At 50.2% G+C, this 26,360-nt stretch overlaps 1 protein-coding gene across 1 annotated transcript in view; it reads left to right on the top strand.

The window, feature by feature from the left end:
• Window positions 1–26,360, top strand: part of LOC140408255 (B-cell scaffold protein with ankyrin repeats-like) — a 513,048-nt gene that overhangs the window by 454,945 nt on the left and 31,743 nt on the right. Inside the window, exons 10-12 of the mRNA XM_072495211.1 lie at window positions 4,645–4,854; window positions 18,210–18,269; window positions 20,055–20,239. Of these exons, the coding sequence (XP_072351312.1) occupies window positions 4,645–4,854; window positions 18,210–18,269; window positions 20,055–20,239 (455 nt within the window). The remainder of the gene's footprint in view (window positions 1–4,644; window positions 4,855–18,209; window positions 18,270–20,054; window positions 20,240–26,360) is intronic.

Below are 26,360 nucleotides of genomic sequence, written 5' to 3'. Positions count from 1 at the left end.
TTGTGCCCAAGTCCTTTTTTACGAAGGTTTCTGGGATGATTTTGAGGTTCGTATGGGGGCGAAGGCCCCGCGGGTTAAGTGTCACTGTTGTTGGCGCCCCTTCTGTTTTCGCCGGTCAGGTACTCCACGAGCCCGGTGTTGGTATCAGCACTGAGGGTGTGGAACCAGTGTCAATAGCACTTTGGAATGGAAGGCTTGTCCTTGTGGATATGAGGTTCCTGGGGCAGCGGTTGTGAAGATAGAATATTTTAGGGATTTGTTTGTTGGAGGGAAGTTTGCAGACTTAGAACATAGAACATACAGTGCAGAAGGAGGCCATGCGCCCCATCGAGTCTGCACCGACCCACTTAAGCCCTCACTTCCACGCTATCCCCGTAACCCAGTAACCCCTCCTAACCTTTTTGGCCACTAAGGGCAATTTATCATGGCCAATCCACCTAACCTGTACATCTTTGGACTGTGGGAGGAAACCGGAGCACCCGGAGGAAACCCACGCACACACGGGGAGGATGTGCAGACTCTGCACAGGCAGTGAACCAGCGGGGAATCGAACCTGGGACCCTGGCGCTGTGAAGCCACAGTGCTAACCACTGTGCTACCATACTGCCCTTGGAGGAGCTGTATCAGTTGCCGAAGGGAAATGGGCTCAGGTGTCTGCAGGTTAGGGACATCCTGAGGGAGGAGGTGCTGTTGTTTCTGATGCTCCAGCCCCCGGTGATGCAGGATAATCTCCAGTCCGAGGAGGAAATATGGGGGGGGCAATTTTACAGGGCCTTGGTGAGGCCACACCGGGAATATTGGGCCGGATTCTCTCATCCCGCAGCAGAGTGTCCACGCCGTGGTAAACGCCGTCGCGTTTTACGGCGGCATGAACGGGCCGCTGCCAGGACTAATTCTGGCCCCTATAGGGGCCAGCACGGCGCTGGAATGGTTCGCGCCGCTCCAGCTGCCGATCCCGGCGCGAACTGGGCGCCGCGAGATCCGCGCATGCGCAGTGGCCTCCTTCAACGCGCCGGCCCCGACGCAACATGGCGCAGGACTACAGGGGCCGGCGCGTAGGAAAGGAGGCCCCCAGCCAGAGAGGCCGGCCCGCCGATCAGTGGGCCCCGATCGCGGGCCAGGCCGCATCGGAGGCCCCTTGCCGGGGTCAGCACCCCCCTCACCCCCCACAGGCTGCCACCCGACCCTTCCACGCTGAGGTCCCGCCGGCTGAGAGCAGGTTATAACGGAGCTGGCGGGACCTCAGCGTTTCCACGACGGCCGCTCGGCCCACCCCGGCCCGAGAATCGACGGACCGGCCGGCGCACCAAACACACCGGTGCCAATGGCTCTGCGGAGAATCGGGGCGGCGTGGTCCAGTCGCGAGGATTCTCCGGGCCGGCCCAGGGCAGAGAGAATCCCGCCCATTGTGTGCAGCTTTGGACTCCTTATCTGAGGAAGGATGTTCCAGCGAGAGAGGGAGTGCGGCGAAGGTTTACCAGGCTGATTCCTGGATTGGCCGGACTGAGAGATTGAGCCGGTTAGGATTGTATTCGTTCAGAAGAATGAAGGGGGATCTCATAGAAACCTATAACATTCTAACAGGACTGGACAGGGGAGGAGCAGGGAAGATGTTCCCGATGGTGGGTGTGTCCAGAACTAGGGGTCACCGTCTGGGGATAGGGGGTAGGCCATTTAGGACGGAGATGAGGAGAAATGTCTTCACCCAGAGAGTGGTCGGCCTGTGGAATTCGTTAGCACAGGAAGAAGGCCAAAACACGCCCCGTAAAAAATAAAATAGTGAACTACGGCCCCAAATAAGGGGCTGTTTAGCACAGGGCTAAATCGCTGGCTTTGAAAGCAGACCAAGGCAGGCCAGCAGCACGGTTCAATTCCCGTAACATCCTCCCCGAACAGGCGCCGGAATGTGGCGACTAGGGGCTTTTCACAGTAACTTCATTTGAAGCCTACTTGTGACAATAAGCGATTTTCATTTTCAAATAACTATCAGGAAAGACTGACTCTTCTCGAGGTCTGAGAAGGCTGAGGGATAATCCGTTATAGATCGATAAATTTATGAATTTATTGATGAGGGAGTGGACTTTCTAACTTCGAACCTATTCACATTTACTCAGTTGTAAAGTCCTGAGGTTGCAATATTGCCAAACAAGTGCAATACTTTGATTTTCATGGGGATTTCCTCTGTACGGAGCACTCCTTTGGATAATATTTCACACAAACTCTTCTCATGTTTCTTCAGCAATGACAGCTGGTTTTCTCTGTCACCCTCCGGAGTTGGTGCAGGGAGAGTGCGGATGGTTAATGGTGTGTCGAGGGTGTAGCAATGTGTGGGGTGGGGGAGTGGGACTATTGACCTTTCCACAAGCTGTTTTTCAGTACTTCCATTAAGAACATCACTGTGTTTTCAGTCATTCGTGTCAACAGGAATATTCTCCAACTGCTCCGTGTTTTCTAAAGCCACAGGAATCTAGAAAAGTCCCATCAGCCAAAAGGATTTTTTATCCAAAATTAAAATATTTATTTGGCTGTTTTCCAAAAGCTGCCAGTATAGAATATTTTACTCTGCTCCTTAACAGTTGTTTTATGTTGAAATGGTATCAAATTTGGGAGACAGCTAAGCCAGACCCTCAACATGCTACTCGCTGGAGTGTTCGTGCCATTAATCCAGCATCGAGAGCCTCCCTGACCTCAACCCACTGCTGCAGGCGTTGGTGCCAAATGGAAGCTGGAACTCATCCAGGAGAGGGAAATTCAGGGAACACAACTCGCAGCTCATCCACTCCACCTTGTGGTCAATCAAGACAGACCAATCAGATCAAAAAGGGAAAAGTGTAAAATTATCAACAAGGAGGATCTGTTTTCGGGGGTTTGTTAAACCTTGTGAAGGGTGGGGGAGAAAATACCTTGAAAGAACTTAATTCATACAATACCTTTCCAAAGGTGGCAGCACGGTGGCACAGTGGTTAGCACTGCTGCCTCACAGCTCCAGGGTCCCAGGTTCGATTCCCCGCTGGGTCACTGTGTGGAGTCTGCACCTTCTCCCCGTGTCTGCGTGGGTTTCCTCCGGGTGCTCCGGTTTCCTCCCACAGTCCAAAGATGTGCAGGTTAGGTGGATTGGCCATTCTAAATTGCCCTTAGTGTCAAAAAGGTTAGATGGGGTTACTGAGTTACAGGGATAGGGTGAAGGCGTGGGGCTTAAGTAGGGTGGTCTTTCCAAGAGACATTGCAGACGCGATGGGCCGAATGGCCTCCTTTTGCACTGTAAATTCTATGAAATGTCCTGAAGTGCTTTGCAGCCAATGAACTCTTGAAGTGAATTTACTGAAGTGAATGTAATGTAGGAAACATGACACAGCAAGATCCCATAAACAGCAATGGCCAGTTAGTCTGTTCGTCAGTGATGCAGATTGAGAGATTGAGGGATAAATATTGGTCAGGACCCTTGGGGAAAATTCTGTGATTTTCTTCAAAATAGTGCCATGGGATCATTGACACCAACGACAAGTGGCACCTTTACTGAAACAAAACATCCCAATGTGCTTAACAGGAATATTATAAATAAAATATGACACCTGGCCATGTAAGGGGATATTAGTTCAGATGACCAAAATTTTGTCAAAGAGGTGAGCTTTAAGCAGTGTCTTAAAGACAAAGAGAGAGGCAGAGAGCTTTCGGGAGGGATTGCCAGAGCTTAGGCCTGAGGCAGCTGAAGGCACAGCCACTAATGATGGAACGATCAATACCAGAGATGCTCAAGAGGCCAGAATTGGACTTTATTAATAATTCCTGAATGGATGAACAAAAGTTGGCCTTCCTCATCTAGATTTAGCGGCTAATTTTGTTCATTTATATTAGACACTAAAACAGTCAATGAACTGACTTTTGGGCCAGTAACGTTTCAGTTCCTGAGTTTGATTTCATTGTAAGAAGCTCTGATTTGATCTATTAAATCTTATAATTGTTCATAAAACTCTCGTCACAATGGATCTTCTACACTTGGGTAACTATGTATAATATCACTCTGAATGAATGAATGTTCACTAATTGTTATTAAACAGAGACATTCTCCACCTTTCGGTCCTCGCCTGCTTGTTACTGTTCCATGAAATAGGAGAATAGAATCACAGAAACATTCAGCACAGCAAAAGCCCATTTGTCCCACTGTCTCTGTGCTGTATCCCTGAACGAGCTGTCTAATTAGTCCTACTCCCTGCTCTTTCCCCATAGCCCTGCAGTTTTTCCTCTTCAAATAACTGGCCAAGTGCTTTTTGAAAGTTATGATTGAATCTGTTTCCACCGCCCTTGCAGGCAGCTCCTTCCAGATCACCTGCCGTCTCTTCCAGTTACTGCTGGTCCTTCTGACAATCATCTTAAAGCTGGGTCCTCTGGTTACCAACCCTGCTGCTGCTGGTAACAGGTTCTCCCTGTTTCCACTCCGTCAAAACCCTTCTCCATTTTAAACAACTTTGGCTAATTCCAGCAAACCTGATCTCTCCAAAAGGAGGCGAATTCACAGCAAACTCTAATCCTCTGGCCCACAATCCCCGTCAGTGCAGTCCGCGGAGTGTGTGGTTGGGATGGGTGGTTTTGATATCCTATTATGATCCTAAAGAGGAATTAAACTAATTCCAACTGTTTTAACAGCTAAAGAATGCTGGGATACGGCCGGGATTGGCAAGGAGAAGGATGAAGAGGATCCCTACACTTTGACAATGGATGATGAAGACACTTATGATTTAATTTTGCCGGAAGACAAAAAGGAAAACACCGGCAGCATCGAAAGGAGGCCGCCAGCACCTATTCCTCGGCCCAGCACTCTGCAATGTGCGGACAATACCCCCTTCATAGCTCAAGGTATGTCATTGACTGTAGCAATGGTTGTTCCAACATTTGTAATCATAGACCATAGAATTTACAGTGCAGAAGGAGGCCATTCAGCCCATCGAGTCTGCACCGGCCCTAGGAAAGAGCATCCTACTTAAGCCCACACCTCCACCCTATCCCCGTAACTCAGTAACCCCACCTAACCTTTTTTGGACACCAAGGGCAATTTAGCATGGCCAATCCACCTAACCTGCACATCTTTGGACTGTGGGAGGAAACCGGAGCACCCGGAGGCAACCCACGCAGACACGGGGAGAACGTGCAGACTCCGCACAGACAGTGACCCGAGCCGGGAATCGAACCTGAAACCCTGGAGCTGTGAAGCAACTGTGCTAACCACTGTGCTACCGAATGAAGCAATGTTGGATTTTACCGATGTCTGACTGGGATGTTATGATGTGGTGAAGCATGAACGTGTCTCCTCCCCATTAGGAGTCTTCATCCTCCTTCAGGTCAAATGAGTGGGAATGAAATGCTTTTTCCACAAGACATGAGCAGAGGGAAGGCTGACCATCCAGTAGAGCGGGAGAAGGCACCTGCGATTGAGCTCGCCACTGTAGCGCACTGGGGAAGGTTAACCAGCTGGAATGGAGGCCTCAAGATCACTGGTCGGACCTCAGCTGCAGGACTGTGCCCCATTCTGGGCACTGCACTTTAGGAAGGATGTCAAGGCTTTGGAGAGGGTGTGGAGGGGATACGGGGTGAGGGACTTCAGTTAATATGGAGAGTTTGGGGAAGCTGAGATTGATTTCCTTAGAGCGGGGAAGGTTAAGGAGAAATTTAATCGAGGTGTTCAAAATCATGAAAGGTTTTGATAGAGTAAACCAGGAGAAACTGTTTCCAACGAGGGTCAGTAACCCGGCAGACACAGATTGAAGGTAATTGGTAAAAGAACCAGAGGGGGAGGATATTGGTGCCCCGCCAGTTCAGGTACAACCTGTCCTTCTTGTACAGGCCCTACCTTCGCCAGAAGATATCCCAGTGATCCACATATCAAAAGCCCTCCCTCTTACACCAGCTCTTTAGCCACGTGTTAACTGTACTATCGCCCTTTTCCAAGCCTCACTAGCATGTGGCACAAGGAGTAATCCTGAGATTACTACCCTAGAGGTCCTGCTTTTTTAGCTCTGTGATAGTCACCACTGTTTGTATATAGTACACATATGAGATGTAATACGGTAAGGCTCCTGTACTACAGGTACGGGGGTAGATCCCTACCTGCTGGCTCCGCCCAGTAGGTGGAGTATAAATGTGTGTGCTCACCGAGCTGCAGCCATTTCGGCAGCAGCTGTAGGAGGCCACACATCTCTGCGTAATAAAGCCTCAATTACTCTCTACTCTCATCTCATCGTAATTGATAGTGCATCAATTTATTACGCAGAGATTTTACAGTGAAGGATCTCCGCATCAAGCTAGATCGCCTGCAGCTGCACCCTCAAACAGACAACGCCACGTCGGCCTTCGACCACTGGCTAGCTTGTATTGAAGCCTACATCGGATGAGCCACAGAACAACCCTCAGAGGCACAGAAACTCCAGATCCTGTACACACGGCTGAGCTCCGATATTTTTCCTCTTATCCGGGATGCGCCCAACTACACTGAGGCCATGGCGCTTCCGAAAGAGAACTACACCCGGCCGATCAACAAACTCTACGCCAGGCACCTCCTGTCCTCACGGCACCAACTCCCCGGTGAGTCATTGAAAGATTTCTGGCGTGCCCTGCACGCCCTGGCGAGGAACTGCGATTGCCAGGCAGTATCGGCCGTTGAACATTCCGAACTCCTAATCAGGGACGCTTTCATTACGGGCATAGGGTCGGCGTATATCCGCCAGCGCCTCTTAGAAGGGGGTACGCTCGACCTGGCGGTGATCAAGAAACTCGTGACCTCGCTAACGGTAGCCTCCCGTAATGTACAAGCGTACGCCCCCGACCGCACGGCGACCCCATCCTGGACATCGTCGACCCCACCAGCGACCGCCTCAGCCAACCCCAAGCCTGCGCCGCGCGGCAGCCAGCCAACCCCGGGGGGCCCAAGTGCTATTTCTGCGGGAAGACAAAGCACCCCCGGCAGCGCTGCCCGGCACGGAGCGCACTTTGCAAGACCTGCGGGAAGAAAGGACATTTCGCTGCGGTGTGCCAGGCCCGGTCGATCGCCGCTGTAACCAGCCCCATTGTTCCTGCACCCCCCCACGTGCGCCCCATGGGCGCCGCCATCTTCGGCGCCATTCTGGATGTTGCCTCAGGACCCCTGCTCGTCGGGCACCTCATCGGGCCACCCATCGCCAGCAACCGCCGCCAACCAGCCCGGGGACCACCAACACCAGCCGCAGCTCGCCTCCATCACGCTCGACCAGTCCTGGCCACACAACCTCACAACCGCGACAACGACGGTGAAAGTCGATGGCCACAAGATACCTTGCCCTCTCGACTCAGGGAGCACGGAGAGCTTCCACTGGCGGGTGAAAGCAGAACTAGGGGGCATAGCCTCAAAATAAGGGGAAGTAGATTTAGGACTGAGTTTAGGAGGAACTTCTTCACCCAAAGGGTTGTGAATCTATGGAATTCCTTGCCCAGTGAAGCAGTAGAGGCTCCTTCATTAAATGTTTTTAAGATAAAGATAGATAGTTTTTTGAAGAATAAAGGGATTAAGGGTTATGGTGTTCGGGCCGGAGAGTGGAGCTGAGTCCACAAAAGATCAGCCATGATCTCATTGAATGGCGGAGCAGGCTCGAGGGGCCAGATGACCTACTCCTGCTCCTAGTTCTTATGTTCTTATGTTCATCCACCCCGATATGGTAAGGCGCTGCTCCCTCATGGTACACCCCATTACCCAACGAATCTCCCTGGCCTCCGGATCCGTGGAGATCCGTGGGTACTGCATCGCCACCCTCACCGTCCAGGGCGCAGAGTTCAGCAACTTCCGGCTCTACATCCTCCCCAACCTCTGCGCTGCCTTGCTACTCGGCCTGGACTTCCAGTGTAACCTCCAAAGTCTAACTCTGAAATTCGACGGGCCCCTACCACCCCTCACTGTGTGCGGCCTCGCGACCCACCTTCCCTGTTTGCGAACCTCACCCCGGATTGCAAACCCGTCGCCACCAGGAGCAGACGGTACAGTGCCCAGGACAGGACCTTCATTGGGTCGGAGGTCCAGCGGCTGCTGCGGGAAGGCATCATCGAGGCCAGCAACAGCCCCTGGAGAGCTCAAGTGGTAGTGGTCAAAACTGGGGAGAAAAACAGGATGGTCGTTGACTACAGTCAGACCATCAATCGGTACACGTAGCTCGACGTGTACCCCCTCCCACGCATATCTGATATGGTCAATCAGATTACACAGTACCGGGTCTTCTCTACAGTGGACCTGAAATCTGCCGACCACCAGCTCCCCATCCGCAAGGCGGACCGCCAATATACGGCGCTCGTAGCAGACGGCCGCCTTTACCACTTCCTTAGGGTTCCCTTCGGCGTCACTAATGGGGTCTCGGTATTCCAACGGGAGATGGACCGAATGGTTGACCGGTACGGATTGAGGGTCACCTTCCTGGACCTGGATAACGTCGCCATCTGCGTCCATGACCAGCAGGACCACAACGGTAACCTTTCCAAATTTCTCCACACCGCCACACTCCTCAACCTAACGTATAACAAGGAGAAGCACGTGTTCAGCACCAACCGCTTAGCTATCCTTGGCAATGTGGTGCAAAATGGGGTTCTAGGGCCCGACCCCGATCGCATGCACCCCCTCATGGAACTCCCCCTCCCCCACTGCCCCAAGGCCCTCAAACGATGCCTGGGCTTCTTCGCATACTATGCCCAGTGGGTCCCTACTATGCGGACAAGGCCCGCCCACTCATTCACTCCACAGCTTTCCCCCTGACGGCCGAGGCTCACCAGGCCTTTAACCGTATCAAGGCCGACATCGCCAAGGCCGCGATGCACGCGGTCGATGAGACGCTCCCCTTCCAAGTCGAGAGCGATGCATCAGACGTCGCTCTGGCTGCCACCCTCGACCAGGCAGGCAGGCCCGTAGCATTCTTTTCCCGCACCCTCCACGCCTCCGAAATTCGGGACTCCTCCGTCGAAAAGGAGGCCCAAGCCATCGTTGAAGCTGTGTGGCATTGGAGGCATTACCTGGCCGGCAGGAGATTCACTCTCCTCACTGACCAACGGTCGGTAGCTTTCATGTTTAATAACACACAGCGGGGCAAGATCAAAAATGATAAAATCTTGAGGTGGTGGATCGAGATTTTGTATCGCCCCGGTAAGCTCAACGAGCCCCCCGATGCCCTATCCCGAGGTACATGTGCCAGCGCACAAGTCGACCGACTCCGGGCCCTACACGATGGTCTCTGTCACCCATGGGTCACCAGGTACTTTCCCTTCATAAAGGCCCGCAACCTCACCTACTCCATCGAGGAAGTCAGGGCTATCACCAGAGACTGCCAGGTCTGCGCGGAGTGTAAACCGCACTTCTACCGGCCGGACCGCGCGCGCCTGGTGAAGGCCTCCCGTCCCTTTGAACGCCTCAGCGTGGACTTCAAAGAGCCCCTCCCCTCCTCCGGCCGAAACACGTACTTCCTTAACGTGGTCGACGAATACTCCAGATTCCCCTTCGCCATTCCATGTCCCGATATGACGTCTGCCACAGTCATCAAGGCCCTCAATCACATCTTCACTCTGTTCGGTTTCCCCGCTTACGTCCACAGTGACCGGGGATCCTCCTTTGAGTAATGAGCTGCGTCAATTCCTGCTCAGCAAGGGCATTGCCTCGAGCAGGACAGCCAGCTGCAACCCCCTGGGAAACTGGCAGGTCGAGAGGGAGAACGGGACGGTCTGGGAGGCCCTACAGTCTAAAAATCTCCCGGTCTCCCGCTGGCAGGAGGTCCTCATCGAGGCCTTCCACGCCATCCAATCGCTACTTTGCACTGCGACTAATGCAACCCCCCATGAACGTCTCCTTGCCTTCCCCAGGAGGTCCACCTCTGGGGTTTCGTTCCCAACGTGGCTGTCAGCTCCAGGACCCATTCTCCTCCGCAAACACGTGCGGCTCCACAAGGCGGACCCGTTGGTCGAGAGGGTACAGCTACTCCACGCGAACCCGCAGTGTGCCTACATGGCGTACCCCGACGGCCGCCAGGACACAGTCTCCCTCAGGGACCTGGCACCAGCTGGGTCCCCACCCTGCCTCCCCCCCATCTGCCCCGGCGCCATCCATCCTCCCCCCAGCGCACCCCAGCACAGCCCCCACTCCAGGATGATCCGTCCTCCCATTGGTTCCACCCAGGGATGAAATGAGGACTACACGCTCCCGGAGTCACCAGCGACCGAGCCGGGGCCTGCATCGCCAACGGGACTGCGGCGCTCACAACGGAGGTACCCGACCGGCTGAATTTGTGAACTTTTCCAGAACTGTACACTTTAAAAATGCTCACTGACATGTAAATAGTTTTCCACCACCCCCACTGGACTCTTTTTAACAGGGGGTGAATGTGGTAGTCACCACTGTTTGTATATAGTACACATATGAGATGTAATACGGTAAGGCTCCTGTACTACATGTACGGGGGTAGATCCCTGCCTGTTGGCTCTGCCCAGTAGGCGGAGTATAAATGTGTGTGCTCACCGAGCTGCAGCCATTTCGGCAGCAGCTGTAGGAGGCCACACATCTCTGCGTAATAAAGCCTCGATTACTCTCTACTCGAGTCTCGTCGTAATTGTTAGAGCATCAAGCTCCTGACCTAACTCCCTGAATTGTCTTTGCAGGACCTCTTCCCTCTTCCTCAGGGAACTTTCTCTCGTCTCTGACGACTATGTCAGTGGAAAGTGTGGCCCTTCCTCCCTCTGTCACTGGTACCAATGTGGACAATGACATCTGTCTGTTTACCCTCCTGGTTCAAGATGCCCTGTAGCTGTTTGTATACAAATAGGAATTTTGCAAATTAAAATCCTATTTAGGAAAGCCACGCAGTCCTCCCAAATAGTACCAGCCTCTTCTCGAAAAGAAGTTTGACTGTGAGGAGTTAGCTGATTCACTCACCCATTAAAAGGCTGCAGATTTCAGCAGAAGCTGAAACCTCATCAATTAAACTACTTACTGCCCAATCAATGGGATTGTTGAGTGTTTCCTGCAGTCTGATTCAATTTATTATCATTATTGACCTGTTTGACCCCAGGCACTTCGATCTCATTTGAATAGCACTGTCCTCCAAGGGGTTAAGTCCGAGTTTAATGGAGAGGTATTGTGTGATTAAGACGGACCAGGAGGGCCCCCTGTGATGCCAGCTATCATTTCAGGGCCTCATCCCTGTCCTCGAGAATTTCCTTGCTCAATCCTCATTTGCACATCAGCTAAAAATGTCAACTGTAAACTAATAAACGCAATAGCCACTCCATAGACTCATCCAACAACAACCGGCATTTATATAGCACATTCAACACCGCACAACATCCCTAAAGCGGCTGACAAGAGTGATATTAATTTAAAAATACCTTGGACCATTGAGCCACGATAAGAGACATTAGCTTATTTCAAGGAACATTTAAGAAAGGAGAGAGAGGTGGAGAGATTTAGGCAGACATTCCAGAGCTTGGGGCTCTGGGGAAGCTGGGAGTGTTCTCCTTGGAGCACAGACGGTTAAAGGGAGATTTAAGGGGCAGCATAGAACATAGAACATAGAACATAGAAAATACAGCACAGAACAGACCCTTCGGCCCACGATGTTGTGCCGAACCTTTGTCCTAGATTAATCATAGATTATCATTGAATTTACAGTGCAGAAGGAGGCCATTCGGCCCCCCGAGTCTGCACCGGCTCTTGGAAAGAGCACCCTACCCAAACTCAACACCTCCACCCAACACCAAGGGCAATTTTGGACATTAAGGGCAATTTATCATGGCCAATCCACCTAACCTGCACATCTTTGGACTGTGGGAGGAAACCGGAGCACCCGGAAGAAACCCACGCACATACGGGGAGGATGTGCAGACTCCGCACAGACAGTGACACAAGCCGGAATCGAACCAGGGACCCTGGAGCTGTGAAGCAATTGTTCTATCCACAATACTACCGTGCTGCCCTTAAGAACAAATAAATCTACACGATATCATTTTACCGTAATCCATGTACCTATCCAATAGCTGCTTGAAGGTCCCTAATGTTTCTGACTCAACTACTTCCACAGGCAGTGCATTCCATGCCTCCACTACTCTCTGGGTCAAGAACCTACCTCTGACATCCCCCCTATATCTTTCACCATTCACCTTAAATTTACGTCCCCTTGTAATGATTTGTTCCACCCGGGGCAAAGGTCTCTGACTGTCTATTCTATCTATTCCCCTGATCATTTTATAAACCTCTATCAAGTCGCCCCTCATTCTTCTCCGTTCTAATGAGAAAAGGCCTAGCACCCTCAACCTTTTCTCGTAAGACCTACTCTCCATTCCAGGCAACATCCTGGTAAATCTCCTTTGCACCTTTTCCAAAGCTTCCACATCCTTCCTAAAATGAGGCGACCAGAACTGTACACAGTACTCCAAATGTGGCCTTACCAAAGTTTTGTACAGCTGCATCATCACCTCATGGCTCTTAAATTCAATCCCTCTGTTAATGAACGCTAGCACACCATAGGCCTTCTTCACAGCTCTATCCACTTGAATGGCAACTTTCAAAGATGTATGAACATAGACCCCAAGATCTCTCTGCTCCTCCACATTGCCAAGAACTCTACCGTTAACCCTGTATTCCGCATTCATATTTGTCCTTCCAAAATGGACAACCTCACACTTTTCAGGGTTAAACTCCATCTGCCACTTCTCAGCCCAGCTCTGCATCCTATCTATGTCTCTTTGCAGCCGACAACAGCCCTCCTCACTATCCACAACTCCACCAATCTTCGTACCGTCTGCAAATTTACTGACCCACCCTTCAACTCCCTCATCCAAGTCATTAATGAAAATCACAAACAGCAGAGGACCCAGAACTGATCCCTGCGGTACGCCACTGGTAACTGGGATCCAGGCTGAATATTTGCCATCCACCACCACTCTCTGACTTCTATCGGTTAGCTAGTTCATTATCCAACTGGCCAAATTTCTCACTATCCCATGCCTCCTTACTTTCTGCAGAAGCCTACCATGGGGAACCTTATCAAATGCCTTACTAAAATCCATGTACACTACATCCACTGCTTTACCATCATCCACATGCTTGGTCACCTCCTCAAAGAATTCAATAAGACTTGTAAGGCAAGACCTACCCCTCACAAATCCGTGCTGACTATCCCTAATCAAGCAGTGTCTTTCCAGATGCTCAGAAATCCTATCCTTCAGTACCCTTTCCATTACTTTGCCCACCACCGAAGTAAGACTAACTGGCCTGTAATTCCCAGGGTTATCCCTCGTCCCTTTTTTGAACAGGGGCACGACATTCGCCACTCTCCAATCCCCTGGTACCACTCCTGTTGACAGTGAGGACGAAAAGATCATTGCCAACGGCTCTGCAATTTCATCTCTTGCTTCCCATAGAATCCTTGGATATATCCCGTCAGGCCCGGGGGACTTGTCTATCCTCAAGTTTTTCAAAATGCCCAACACATCTTCCTTCCTAACAAGTATTTCCTCGAGCTTACCAGTCTGTTTCACACTGTCCTCTCCAACAATATGGCCCCTCTCATTTGTAAATACAGAAGAAAAGTACTCATTCAAGACCTCTCCCATCTCTTCAGACTCAATACACAATCTCCCGCTACTGTCCATGGATCGGACCTACCCTCGCTCTAGTCATTCTCATATTTCTCACATATGTGTAAAAGGCCTTGGGGTTTTCCTTGATCCTACCCGCCAAAGATTGTTCATGCCCTCTCTTAGCTCTCCCTTTCTTCAGTTCCCTCCTGGCTATCTTGTATCCCTCCAACGCCCTGTCTGAACCTTGTTTCCTCAGCCTTACCTAAGTCTCCTTTTTCCTCTTAACAAGACATTCAACCTCTCTTGTCAACCATGGTTCCCTCACTCGACCATCTCTTCCCTGCCTGACAGGGACATACATATCAAGGACACGTAGTACCTGTTCCTTGAACAAGTTCCACATTTCACTTGTGTCCTTCCCTGACAGCCTATGTTCCCAACTTATGCACTTCAATTCTTGTCTGACAACATCGTATTTACCCTTCCCCCAATTGTAAACCTTGCCCTGTTGCACGCACCTATCCCTCTCCATTACTAAAGTGAAAGTCACAGAATTGTGGTCACTATCTCCAAAATGCTCCCCCACTAACAAATCTATCACTTGCCCTGGTTCATTACCAAGTACTAAATCCAATATTGCCCCTCCTCTGGTCGGACAATCTACATACTGTGTTAGAAAAGCTTCCTGGACACACTGCACAAACACCACCCATCCAAACTATTTGATCTAAAGAGTTTCCACTCAATGTTTGGGAAGTTAAAGTCACCCATGACTACTACCCTGTGACTTCTGCACCTTTCCAAAATCTGTTTCCCAATCTGTTCCTCCACACTTCTGCTACTATTGGGGGGCCTATAGAAAACTCCTAACAAGGTGACTGCTCCTTTCCTATTTCTGACTTCAACCCATACTACCTCAGTAGGCTGATACTCCTCGAACTGCCTTTCTGCAGCTGTTATACTATCTCTAATTAACAATGCCACCCCCCCCCCACCTCTTTTACCACCCTCCCTAATCTTATTGAAACATCTGTAACCAGGGACCTCCAACAAGCATTTCTGCCCCTCTTCTATCCAAGTTTCCGTGATGGCCACCACATCGTAGTCCCAAGTACCGATCCATGCCTTAAGTTCACCCACCTTATTCCTGATGCTTCTTGCGTTGAAGTATACACACTTCAACCCATCTCCGTGCCTGCAAGTACTCTCCTTTGTCAGTGTTCCCTTCCCCACTGCCTCACTACACGCTTTGGCGTCCTGAATATCGGCTACCTTAGTTGCTGGACTACAAATCCGGTTCCATTCCCCTGCCAAATTAGTTTAAACCCTCCCGAAGAGTACTAGAAAACCTCCCTCCCAGGATATTGGTGCCCCTCTGGTTCAGATGCAACCCGCCCTGCTTGTACAGGTCCCATCTTCCCCAGAATGCTCCAATTATCCAAATACCTGAAGCCCTCCAACCTACACCATTCCTGCAGCCACGTGTTCAGCTGCACTCTCTCCCTATTCCTAGCCTCGCTATCACGTGGCACCGGCAACAAACCAGAGATGACAACTCTGTCTGTCCTGGCTTTTAATTTCCAGCCTAACTCCCTAAACTCATTTATTACCTCCACACCCCTTTTCCTACCTACGTCGTTGGTACCAATGTGCACCACGACTTCTGGCTGCTCCCCCTCCCCCTTAAGGATCCTGAAGACACGATCCGAGACATCCCTGGCCCTGGCACCCGGGAGGCAACATACCTTCCGGGAGTCTCGCTCGTGACCACAGAATCTCCTATCTATTCCCCTAACCATTGAATCTCCTACAACTATTGCTTTTCTATTCTCCCCCCTTCCCTTCTGAGCCCCAGAGCCAGACTCAGTGCCAGAGACCTGGTCGCTAGGGCCTTCCCCCGGTAGGTCATCCCCCCCAACAGCATCCAAAACGGTATACTTGTTTTGAAGGGGAACGGCCACGAGGGATCCCTGCACTGTCTGCCTGTTTGTTTTCTTTCCCCTGACTGTAACCCAGCTATTCTTGTCCTGTACCTTGGGTGTGGTTACCTCCCTGTAACTCTTCTCTATCACCCCCTCTGCCTCCCGGATGATTTGAAGTCCATCCAGCTTCAGCTCAAGTTCCCTAACACGGTCTTTGAGGAGCTGGAGTTGGGTGCACTTCCCGCAGGTATAGTCAACGGCGACACCGGTGGTATCCCTCACCACCCACATCCTACAGGAGGAGCATGCAACTGGCCTAGCCTCCATCCCCTCTTACCTTACAGAATATAGCTGCCCTATGGACCAACTGGATCTCCGCCCTCCGACTCTGCTCCCAGTCAGCTACACTCTCTGTAAACTCTTGGCTCTCTTCTCACTCTTTACGGAAATGTAGGAAACAAAATGAAAGGAGCACCTTACTCCCTCCTCACCTAACTCCCTCAGTCACCAAACTCTCACTGTAGCACTCAAATGCACCAAATTCAGCACTCCCTCAGTCACCAAACTCTCACTATAGCACTCAAATGCACCAAATTCAGCACTCCCTCAGTCACCAAACTCTCACTATAGCACCCAAATGCACTAAATTCAGCACTCAGTGCAAACAAAGTCTGCACTATAGGGGATCACTTTTATACTGTGAATCTAGCTCTGAAAACTGGCTTAATCCAATTAACTAATTAACAAGCTCCAGCTGCAAGTGCCTACAAGTAGAAGCTTTGTTTAAAGCTGATTGAAAATTCACCTTCTTCTAAACCAAACAGCAACTTTTAAGTTAATTAACTAAATAAAATAAAAACTAGACTTTAGATAAAAATGAAGCCTTATACTCCCTCAGTCACCAAACTCTCACTATCGCACTCAAATGCACCAAATTCAGCACTCAGTCGAGTCTGGATGACCCTTCGAAACGTTAGCTCTTTTCTCTCCCTACAGATGCTGCCAGACCTGCTGAGATTTTCCAGCATTTTCTCTTTTGGATTAGGACTAATTGGACGGTTCTTTCAAAGAACTGCCATGTCTGACTAAGAGCTAAGGTAGATCAGTGAGCATCATGGTGATGGATGAGCAATACGAGCTCAGATACAGATAGCAGAGTTTTAAATGGACTCCAGTTCACAGAGGTTGGAAGGTGGGGGGAATAGGTGATAGCTGTAATAGAATACCAGCAGCATTATAGGTGGTGTTAAGTGCATGACTTGCTTTCTGTGCAGTAATATAACATTCTAAGTTGGAAGGTACAACATACTGATTGAAGAACAAGGAAAAATAATATAAACTAAAGGGGTGGAGGAACAGCGAGATCTAGGGTGGGGGGGGGGGGGGGGGGGGGTTATGTAAACAGATCACTGAAGGTGGCAGGACAGGGAGAGAAAGTGTTAACGCTGCAGACAGGGTTCTCTGCTTTTCAATCAAGGCATTGAGTGTAAGAACAAGGAGGTTATATTGAACCTTTACAAAACGCTGCTTCAGCCCCAACTGGAATATTGTGTCCAATTCTTTCACCTCGCTTTAGGAAGCGTTAGGGTTAGGCTTTAGAGAGGGTGCAGAAAATATTCACGACAATGGGTTCAGGGATGAGGAACTCCCATCCTGATAATCCTTTATTGACACAAATATGAAGTTACTGTGAAAAGCCCCTAGTCGCCACATTCCGGCGCCTGTTTGGGGAGGCTGGTAAGGGAATTGAACCCACGCTGCTGGCCTTGTTCTGCATTACAAACCAACTGTCTAGCCCACTGAGCTAAACCAGCCCTATGTGGATAGATTGGAGAAGCTGGGGAATTTCCCTTGGCAAAGAGAAGATTAAGAGAGGATTTGATAGACATGTTCAAAATCATATGGGGCCTGGACAGAGTCGATAGAGGGAAACTGATCTCACTCACAGAAAGGTGAAGAATTCTAATCCAGAGGGATACCCTTCATCACTTTCTTTAAGGAAATGTTTGTGGCCAGCAGTTAGGGGGATGAGGTGGGAGAATTAGGAGGGGAGGGGGTGAGGGAGGGAGGTTAGTTGGGCTGAGGGGGAAAGGAGATTTAGAGTTGTTGCTATTACTTTGTTAAAATAAAAACAGCCTTTGTATGTAAGAATTTGATAATGTTTGGAATAAAATATTTTTTTTAAAAAAGAAAGGTCAAGAACCTGAGAACACCAAGCTCAGGTAATGGAAAAAAAACCCTAAGGCAACATGAAGAAAAACTGTTTTACACAGCAGTGGGATGCACTGTCCGAGGGAGTGGTAGAGGCAGACTCCATCGTGGCTTTGTAAAGGAATTGGATAATCTAAACAGAGCAGGGCTACAAGGAAAGGGAAGGGGAGTGCGACTTGCCAATTTGCTTTTGCAAAAAGGAACACAGGCAGGGCAGGTGGAATGGCCTCCAATGGTACTGTAACAATTCTATGATTCCATGAACAGAAAACTCTTCATCTGGATTCATTGGTAAGAAGGTTATTGAACACCACAAGAAAATCGATGTGAATGATGATTGATGAACAACATCTAAATTAAATGTCCAGATTTTTGATTATAATCTTGGGAGCGTGAGTGAGTCTTCCCGATTGGATTAATGTTGACCAGGGGAGACTCTAAGGAAATCAAAGATTGCGTGTTATTGCTCAGGAACTTTCAACAAAAACTAATATGACTTTATGTTAGTGTTTCAGCAAAAGACTGGAAAAGGAACTGATGACAAACTCCAATCTGCCCCCCTAAGAGGTAGGGAACCTTGCTATTTTTGGTGTCTCGTGATAACACGTAGATGCGTTTTTTTCAGTTGGTGGCTTTGAAATGTCGTTAGTCAAACCCCAAACATGGTCAAGTTCTTTTTCTGACTGTGCAAAAGCAACAAGGCCCATCTCCCAGGGAGTATCACACACAGCAAGCCCATTATTACCCAATCAGTCCAAACAATGGGTGAGGCTGCTCTTGATGGCAAACATCTGGAAAATCACCCAGATATTTTCTTTGCCATTTTCTTTTTCATCAGCAAGCATTTGAATTTCTGTACATGTTAATGAACTAATTCTCAGAATTTGAGAGAAATATAGCCTAATGACTTTTACAGTGAGAATTAATCACTTTTGAAGATAACTATATTTTACACTCACGCGGGTGAAGTAGTTCATCAGTTTTGAAATGATTTAATAAAAAGGTTCATCAATATTTGACTGAGAATTCTTCAATTCCCATCTATATCTTGTGCAATTGTAACCAGCTGCAGTTTACACATTCCAAACAACCACATTGAAATATTCCCTTTTCCACATTTACAGATTGCTCTCGAATATAGACAAGTTACTCATTACGTAAAGTTACTTGAGTGTCTCTGTGGAGTTTGCATTCTCCCCCGTGTGTGCGTGGGTTTCCTCCGGGTGCTCCGGTTTCCTCCCACTGTCCAAAGATGTGCAGGTTAGGTGGATTGGTCATGATCAATTGCCCCTTAGTTTCCAAAGGTTAGGTGGGGTTACAGGGATAGGGCGGGGGAGTGGGCCTAGGTAAGGTGCACTTTCAGAGAGACGGTGCAGATTCGATGGGCCAAATGGCCTCCTCCTGCACTGTAAGGATTCTATGGTATACTGGGCTGCCTGGTTCATAGGTGACTCTTCACCACAATGCTTGGTTGTGTATCTGTACTAGATCGATGCAGAGACACAATACACAATCGCATTGTCATTGGCAAGGCCAGCAATTGTTACCTATGCCCAACCCTAATTGCCCTTGAACTGAGTGACTTGCTGGGCCATTTCAGCTGGCGTTTAAGAGGCCTGGAGTTACATTTAGATAGGCTAGGTAAGGACAGTTCATCACTCAAGTGCGTTAATGAGCCAAATAGGTTTTCACGACAATCGGCAATGGCCAGTGGTTTGATGGTTAGCATTGGACTCAATTTTTACTGATTTCAAATTTCACCATTTGCCAAGGTGGGACTCAAACCCTGATCCCCAGAGAATTACCCTGTGTTTCTGGATCATTAGTCCAGTGACAATACCACTGCCTCCCCTAAATTGGATAGATTGTGGTATAAGATTAACCTCACCAATTCAGTTTGTTGTGGGTAAATTGGTGCTGTCTCATTGAAATGCACAGCCAGTACTCCCCATTGGCTGCACATATTGGACATTGATGGTGGCCTGTACCACTAGGAGGCAGCCTGCAGCACTTAACGAGGTGGCGCAATGTGGCTTCAAGAAATGCCAGTAGTCAGCAGACATGCTCAAACCACTTCAACAAGTTGGTGTCCTGCACACTCCCTGTCGGAAATGTGCTTGTGCATCTTGGGTGTCTTTGTTGTCCATGTAACTCTGAGAAAATGGGTACTAAAGCTCTCAATTCAGCCCCAAAGATTGTGAAGAAGTCTCCTGTTATTTTCATGCATTCTAATTATAGATGTTGGCCTGTTCCTACGGAGAAAACTCATTCTGATACTGTACGTCCTGACTGATCAGTGTAATACTGAGCTTGTGTCCTGCATTTCTAATCGATCACCTTTGTGTTGTGCAGCAAGCAAACCCAAGGTTGATGAGACCTCAGTGTCCGACACATTCAGGACAGAGTACAATCCAGGACAGCAACAGTTGATCCATCTGCAAGAACTGGTCAAAAAGGGAGTTCTCACAGTGAATGAAGCACAGGAAAAGTTTAAACAATGGCAGACGGAACAGAAAGATCAAGATGCTGCACAACAGGTGCCAGAATAATAATTGATTCATTCCCTACAAGATAGATGTGTCGGTGAAGGGGCTCGAGCTACTAACATGAGGCGCGATTTTACAGCCACGCTGCGCCCGAAAAGCAGCTCGTCGCGCCACAGCGTGGCCAATAAAAGCCAGGAGACCGCGTTCCTGAGATACACCCAGCATGCAACGCCTCACAAGATCTAACACGATCTCGCGAGACGTTGCAATGTAAATCTTGCCCATTGTGGGCGGAATCACTTTTTGGCAAATCTGCATATTAAAGCGAGACAGTTAGTCTCACTCTAATGAGCAGGTTCCCGAGGTACCTGAGGCGTGGGATCAATCTCACTCTCCGAGGAGCACTGTTCAGTACTGGTTTCTAGAAACGGAACGGCTTTGGGGACCCTCCCTGGGTGGGGTCCCGGTCTCTCACTATACAGGGGAGTTCCAGTGAGTGCAGCTCCTCACTGTGCAAAGTGGGTCTATGCGGGGCCTCGGCTGCGTTTTCCCCACTGAGACCCCTTATCAAACGCAAGTCGTGTTTTATAGCTTTGTGTTTCTCGGTGCTGCGAGCGCTGGGAAACACATGGCTAAATGCGCTTGCTATGGAACTTTGTTCCCATTTAGTTAAATCCTGCCCAAGGAGTTAGGGCCACTTTCTTCCAAGGTTCTGAATTTAGGATGATATAAAGCTGTTGACCTGAGTCAGATGTGAATTTTCTTAAAAAGACTGATCATTTAAAATAAGACCGGGGTTTCCTCCCTGACACATTAATCCAGTCCAGGTACAGACAGCTCACCTCAACCACAAAGCTCGGGTCGGGAGCTTTCATTTGATGCCCAAAGATTTATTTCTGGGATGTGGACAAGCAGCGAGTGGATTTCCCAATAACAGGAATGTATTTTTCTGGCTCGGCCGGCCCTGCCTGTCTAAGGGCAAAAGCAGCCAACCCCTCCCCCTCTGTCAGGCTGAGCCAATGGAACAATCCCACCACCCTGAACTCTGCTGGATGGTTTGTCCAGTTCAGTAGCACACTCCTTCCTCCATTATGGGAGGGAAGGAGAGCAAAGCAAATTCAATCTTTGTGCACGGCATCAATATTGGAAAACAAACCAACATAAATGTGACATTGGCATCTTCGTATTATTCAAATTAATACATTTTAACGCTGTAAAAATAAGACTATATGGTCATCATCACTTTGGTATCTTGCTGGGTAAAACCACGTTTCCCTACATGACAATGGTGACTACATCTCAGGAGTATTTCATTGGCTGTAAAGCACTTTGGGGCATCCTGAGATCATAAAAGGTGCTACAGAAATGCAAATCTTTCTCTCTTCCTGAACTCTGCACATGAACATTCGAAATAAAAATCAAGTGAGATAAACTGTGCTTCATAAAAATACCTTACAGCTTCAGACATTCACTACAAAACCTTCTCTCTGATTGTCAAGGTTTTGTGTCAATGTGTTTCTATAAGAAACTCTTTTCCGTATTTCTAATGGGATTGTCCTGTCATTTGTCACGCTGTAATGACAATCTCCTCCTGCCAGCAGGGGCAGTGTCTCCTCCAGCTGCCTGACTCCCAGTTCCTCCGAGTGGACTGAAGACGGTCCCACCAAATCCAGCCGGCTTCCTTTTCAAATATTTAGTTTCTGTTCGTTTAAAATCTTTTATGGATTGTGCTTGGGTCACTGTTTGGGAGAAACTTCACATTTAGACAATTCTGGCACAGACATCATTCTCCAAAGTTTTGCCTTCATTCTTTTGGTGATCTTTGAAGTTTCTACCCTCTTGTTGCTGTCGGTACAATCAGCTTCGGTCACAGAGAGATTTCGGTACAAACTGCACCCCAGGTCTCGTGTCACAGGCACCAACAGCCTTAAAGTGTTTCGCATGGACTGCTGACACTTCAGCTCTATTGAGTGTGGATTTAGGGTTTCAATTCTAGCCACCTGTTCATTCCACACTAAATGTCAGTTTGGGCCTACAGGAGAGCTGGACAGTAATACTGTGGGCCAGCAAGTTGTGTTCGGAGCACTGTGATTGCAGCCGCGGTATCGAAATGACTTGTGATTCAAGGTTTTAAATAAGCTGGGTCTTTTCACCAGTAAAGGAGACCTTTAACATTGTGAAAGGCTTCAATAGGGTAGAAATAGAGAAGATGTTTCCTCTTCTGGGGAGATCAGAGCTCGGGGCCATCAATATCAGACAGTCACTAATAAATCCAGTGGGGAATTCAGGAGAAAGTTCTTCACCCACAGAGAGTGGGGAGAATGTGGGACTCGCTCCCACAGGGAGTGGGGAGAATGTGGGACTCGCTCGCATGGGGAATGGGGAGAATGTGGGACTCGCTCCCATGGGGAGTGGGGAGAATGTGGGACTCGCTCCCATGGGGAATGGGGGAGAATGTGGGACTCGTTCCCATGGGGAGTGGGGAGAATGTGGGACTCACTCCCACGGGTAGTGGGGATAATGTGGGACTTGCTCACACAGGGGGCGGGATTCTCCGACCCCCCGCCGGGTCGGAGAATCGCCGGGGGCTGGCGTGAATCCCGCCCCCGCGGGTTGCCGAATTCTCCGGCACCGGAGATTCGGCAGGGGCGGGAATCGCGCTGCGCCAGTTGGCGCCCCCCCCCCCTCCCCCGGCGATTCTCCGGCCCGGATGGGCCGAAGTCCCGCTGCTGGAATGCCTGTCCCGCCGGCGTGGATTAAACCACCTCTCTTACCGGTGGGACAAGGTGGCGCAGGCGGGCTCCGGGGTCCTGGGGGGGCGCGGCGATCTGGCCCCGGGGGGTGCCCCCACGGTGGCCTGGCCTGCGATCGGGGCCCACCGATCCGCGGGCGGGCCTGTGTCGTGGGGGCACTCTTTTCCTTCCGCCTTCGCCACGGTCTCCACCATGGCGGAGGCGGAAGAGACCCCCTCCACTGCGCATGTGTGGGGATGCCGTGAGCGCCCGCTGACGCTCCCACACATGCGCCGCCCGGCAATGTCATTTCTGCGCCAGCTGGCGGGGCACCAAAGGCCTTTCCCGCCAGCTGGCAGGGCGGAAATCAGTCCGGCGCGGGCCTAGCCCCTCAAGGTTAGGGCTCGGCCGCTCAAGATGCGGAGGATTCCGCACCTTTGGGGCGGCGCGATGCCCGACTGATTGGCACCGTTTTTGGCGCCGGTCAGCGGACATCGTGCCGATTACGGAGAATTTCGCCCAGGGAGTGGGGAGAATGTGGGTCTCACTCCCACGGTCAGTGGGGAGAATGTGGGACTCACTCCCACGGGGAGTGGGGGAGAATGTGGGATTCGCTCCGACTGGGAGTGGGGACAATGTGGGTCTCGCTCCCACAGGGTGTGGCTGAGGTAAATGGTGTTGACATGTTTGAGGGTGAAGCTGGATAAATGCCGGAAACTGAGAGGAATCGAAGGATCTGTTGATGGAAAAAGAGGGGCGTAGGAGGAAGCTCATGCGGAGCTCATGATCAATAAGGGGATCAGGGGTTATGGGGAGAAAGCAGGAGAATGGGGATGAGAAACATATCAGCCATGATTGAATGGCGGAGCAGACTCGATGGGCCGAGTGGCCTAATTCTGCTCCTATGTCTTATGGTCTTATGGAGCATACACCTGTTTCTGTAAAGAACAGCAATTCTATACAAATGAAGTTACAATGCTTCATCATAATTATGTAAGTCATTCATGCACTTTCATTGATGCCAAATTGTGTCCCCCTCATCCCCCACACGCTGTCAATCTACAACCCTGCCAACTCTTACCAACATATGGATCCTCCTTTGCACTCAGCGTGTTAAGACATAGGAGCAGAATTAGGCCACTCGGCCCATCGAGTCTGCTCCGCCATTCAATCATGGCTGATATTTTCTCATCCCCATTTTCCTGCCTTCTCCCCATAACCCCTGATCCCCTAATTAATCAAGAACCTATCTATCTCTGTCTTAAAGACACTCCGTGATTTGGCCTCCACAGCCTTCTGCAGCAAAGAGTTCCACAGATTCACCCCCCTCTGGCTGGAGAAATTCCTCCTCATCTCTGTTTTAAAGGATTATCCCTTTAGTCTGAGATTGTGATCTCTGCTTCTAGTTTTACCTACATGTGGATAAATCTTCTCCACGTCCACTCTATCCAGGCCTCGCAGTATCCTGTAAGTTTCAATAAGATCCCCCCTCATCCTTCTAAATTCCAACGAGTACAGACCCAGAGTCCTCAACCATTCCTCATACGACAAGCTCTTCATTCCAGGGATCATAATTATGAACCTCCTCTGGACCCTTTCCAAGGCCAGCACATCCTTCCTTATGTATTGGGCCCAAAACTGCTCACAATACTCCAAATGGAGTCTGACCAGAGCCTTATACAGCCTCAGAAGTACATCCCTGGTCTTGTATTCTAGCCCTCTCGACGTGAATGCTAACATTGCATTTGCCTTCTTAACTGCCGACTGAACCTGCACGTTGACCTTAAGAGAATCTTGAACAAGGATTCCCAAGTCCCTTTGTGCTTCTGCTTTCCGAAGCATTTCCCCATTTAGAAAATAGTCTATGCCTCCATTTCTCCTTCCAAAGTGCATAACCTCACACTTTTCCACATTGTATTCCATCTGCCACTTCATTGCCCACTCTCCCAGCCTGTCCAAGTCCTTCTGCAGCCCCCTTGCTTCCTCAATACTACCTGTCCCTCTACAGATCTTTGTACCAAATGCAAACTTAGCAACAGTGCCTTCAGTACCTTCTTCCAGATCATTAATGTATATTGTGGAAAGTTGTGGTCCCAGCACAGACCCCTGAGGCACACCACTAGTCACCGGCTGCCATCCTGAAAAAGACCCCTTAATCCCCAGTCTCTGCCTTCTGCCAGTCAGCCAATCCTCTATCCATGCCAGGATCTTACCCTTAACTCCATGGGCTCTTAACCAACAAAAATACCATTCAAAAATGCAATGCCCATTTCCTGGTCACCATCCCAGCATTCTCCAACCTCTCGGTTGCCCCAACACCCTAGTGATAACCCACCGCCTCTCCATTGCGCCTAAGATTTCAGAAGGCCTCAGTGATGAAGTGTTAGCTGTGAACTCCAGGTGAATCGTTCATTGCACATCATTGTACCCATTTGGATTCTTCTTACCAAATGGAAAAAAAACGGGGCAGCACGGTAGCACAGTGGTTAGCACAGTTGCTTCACAGCACCAGGTTCGATTCCCGGCTTGGGTCACTGTCTGTGCGGAGTCTGCACGTTCTCCCCGTGTCTGCGTGGGTTTCCTCCGGGTGCTCCGGTTTCCTCCCACAAGTCCCGAAAGACGTGCTGTTAGGTGAATTGGACATTCTGAATTCTCCCTCTGTGTACCCAAACAGGCTCCAGAATGTGGTGACTAGGGGATTTTCACAGTAACTACATTGCAGTGTTAATATAAGCCTACTTGTGACAGTAAAGATTTTTTTTTTTAAACCTTAATGAGAATAAGCAACCCCCCCCCCATCCCCCCCCCCCCCAGTCGTCATGTAACGATTATTAAAGACCAGGGGCGAAATTCTCCCGAAACGGCGCGATGTCCGCCGACTGGCGCCCACAACGGCGCCAATCAGACGGGCATCCCGCCGCCCCAAAGGTGCGGAATGCTCCGCATCTTTGGGGGCCGAGCCCGAACATTGAGGGGCTAGGCCGGCGCCGGAGGAATTTCAGCCGCTGACAGTTTCCCACACATGCGCAGTGGAGGGAGTCTCTTCCGCCTCCGCCATGGTGGAGACCGTGGCGGAGGCGGTAGGGAAAGAGTGCCCCCACGGCACAGGCCTGCCCGCGGATCGGTAGGCCCCGACCGCGGGCCAGGCCACCGTGGGGGCACCCCCCAGGGCCAGATCGCCCCGCGCCCCCCCCCAGGACCCCGGAGCCCGCCATGTCCCGCCATTCAAAAGGTGGTTTAATCCACGCCGGCGGGACAGGCAATTTATCGGCGGGACTTCGGCCCATCCGGGCCGGAGAATCGAGCGGGGGGGCTCGCCAACCGGCGCGGCCCGATTCCCGCCCCCGCCGAATATCCGGTGCTGGAGACTTCGGCAACCGGCGGGGGCGGGATTCACAGCAGCCCCCGGCGATTCTCCAACCCGGCGGGGGGTCGGAGAA

The sequence above is a fragment of the Scyliorhinus torazame genome, chromosome 3 (genome assembly GCF_047496885.1).
Source record: "Scyliorhinus torazame isolate Kashiwa2021f chromosome 3, sScyTor2.1, whole genome shotgun sequence".
Classification (NCBI taxonomy): domain Eukaryota; kingdom Metazoa; phylum Chordata; class Chondrichthyes; order Carcharhiniformes; family Scyliorhinidae; genus Scyliorhinus; species Scyliorhinus torazame.
This window is presented reverse-complemented; position numbering and strand designations above follow the sequence as displayed.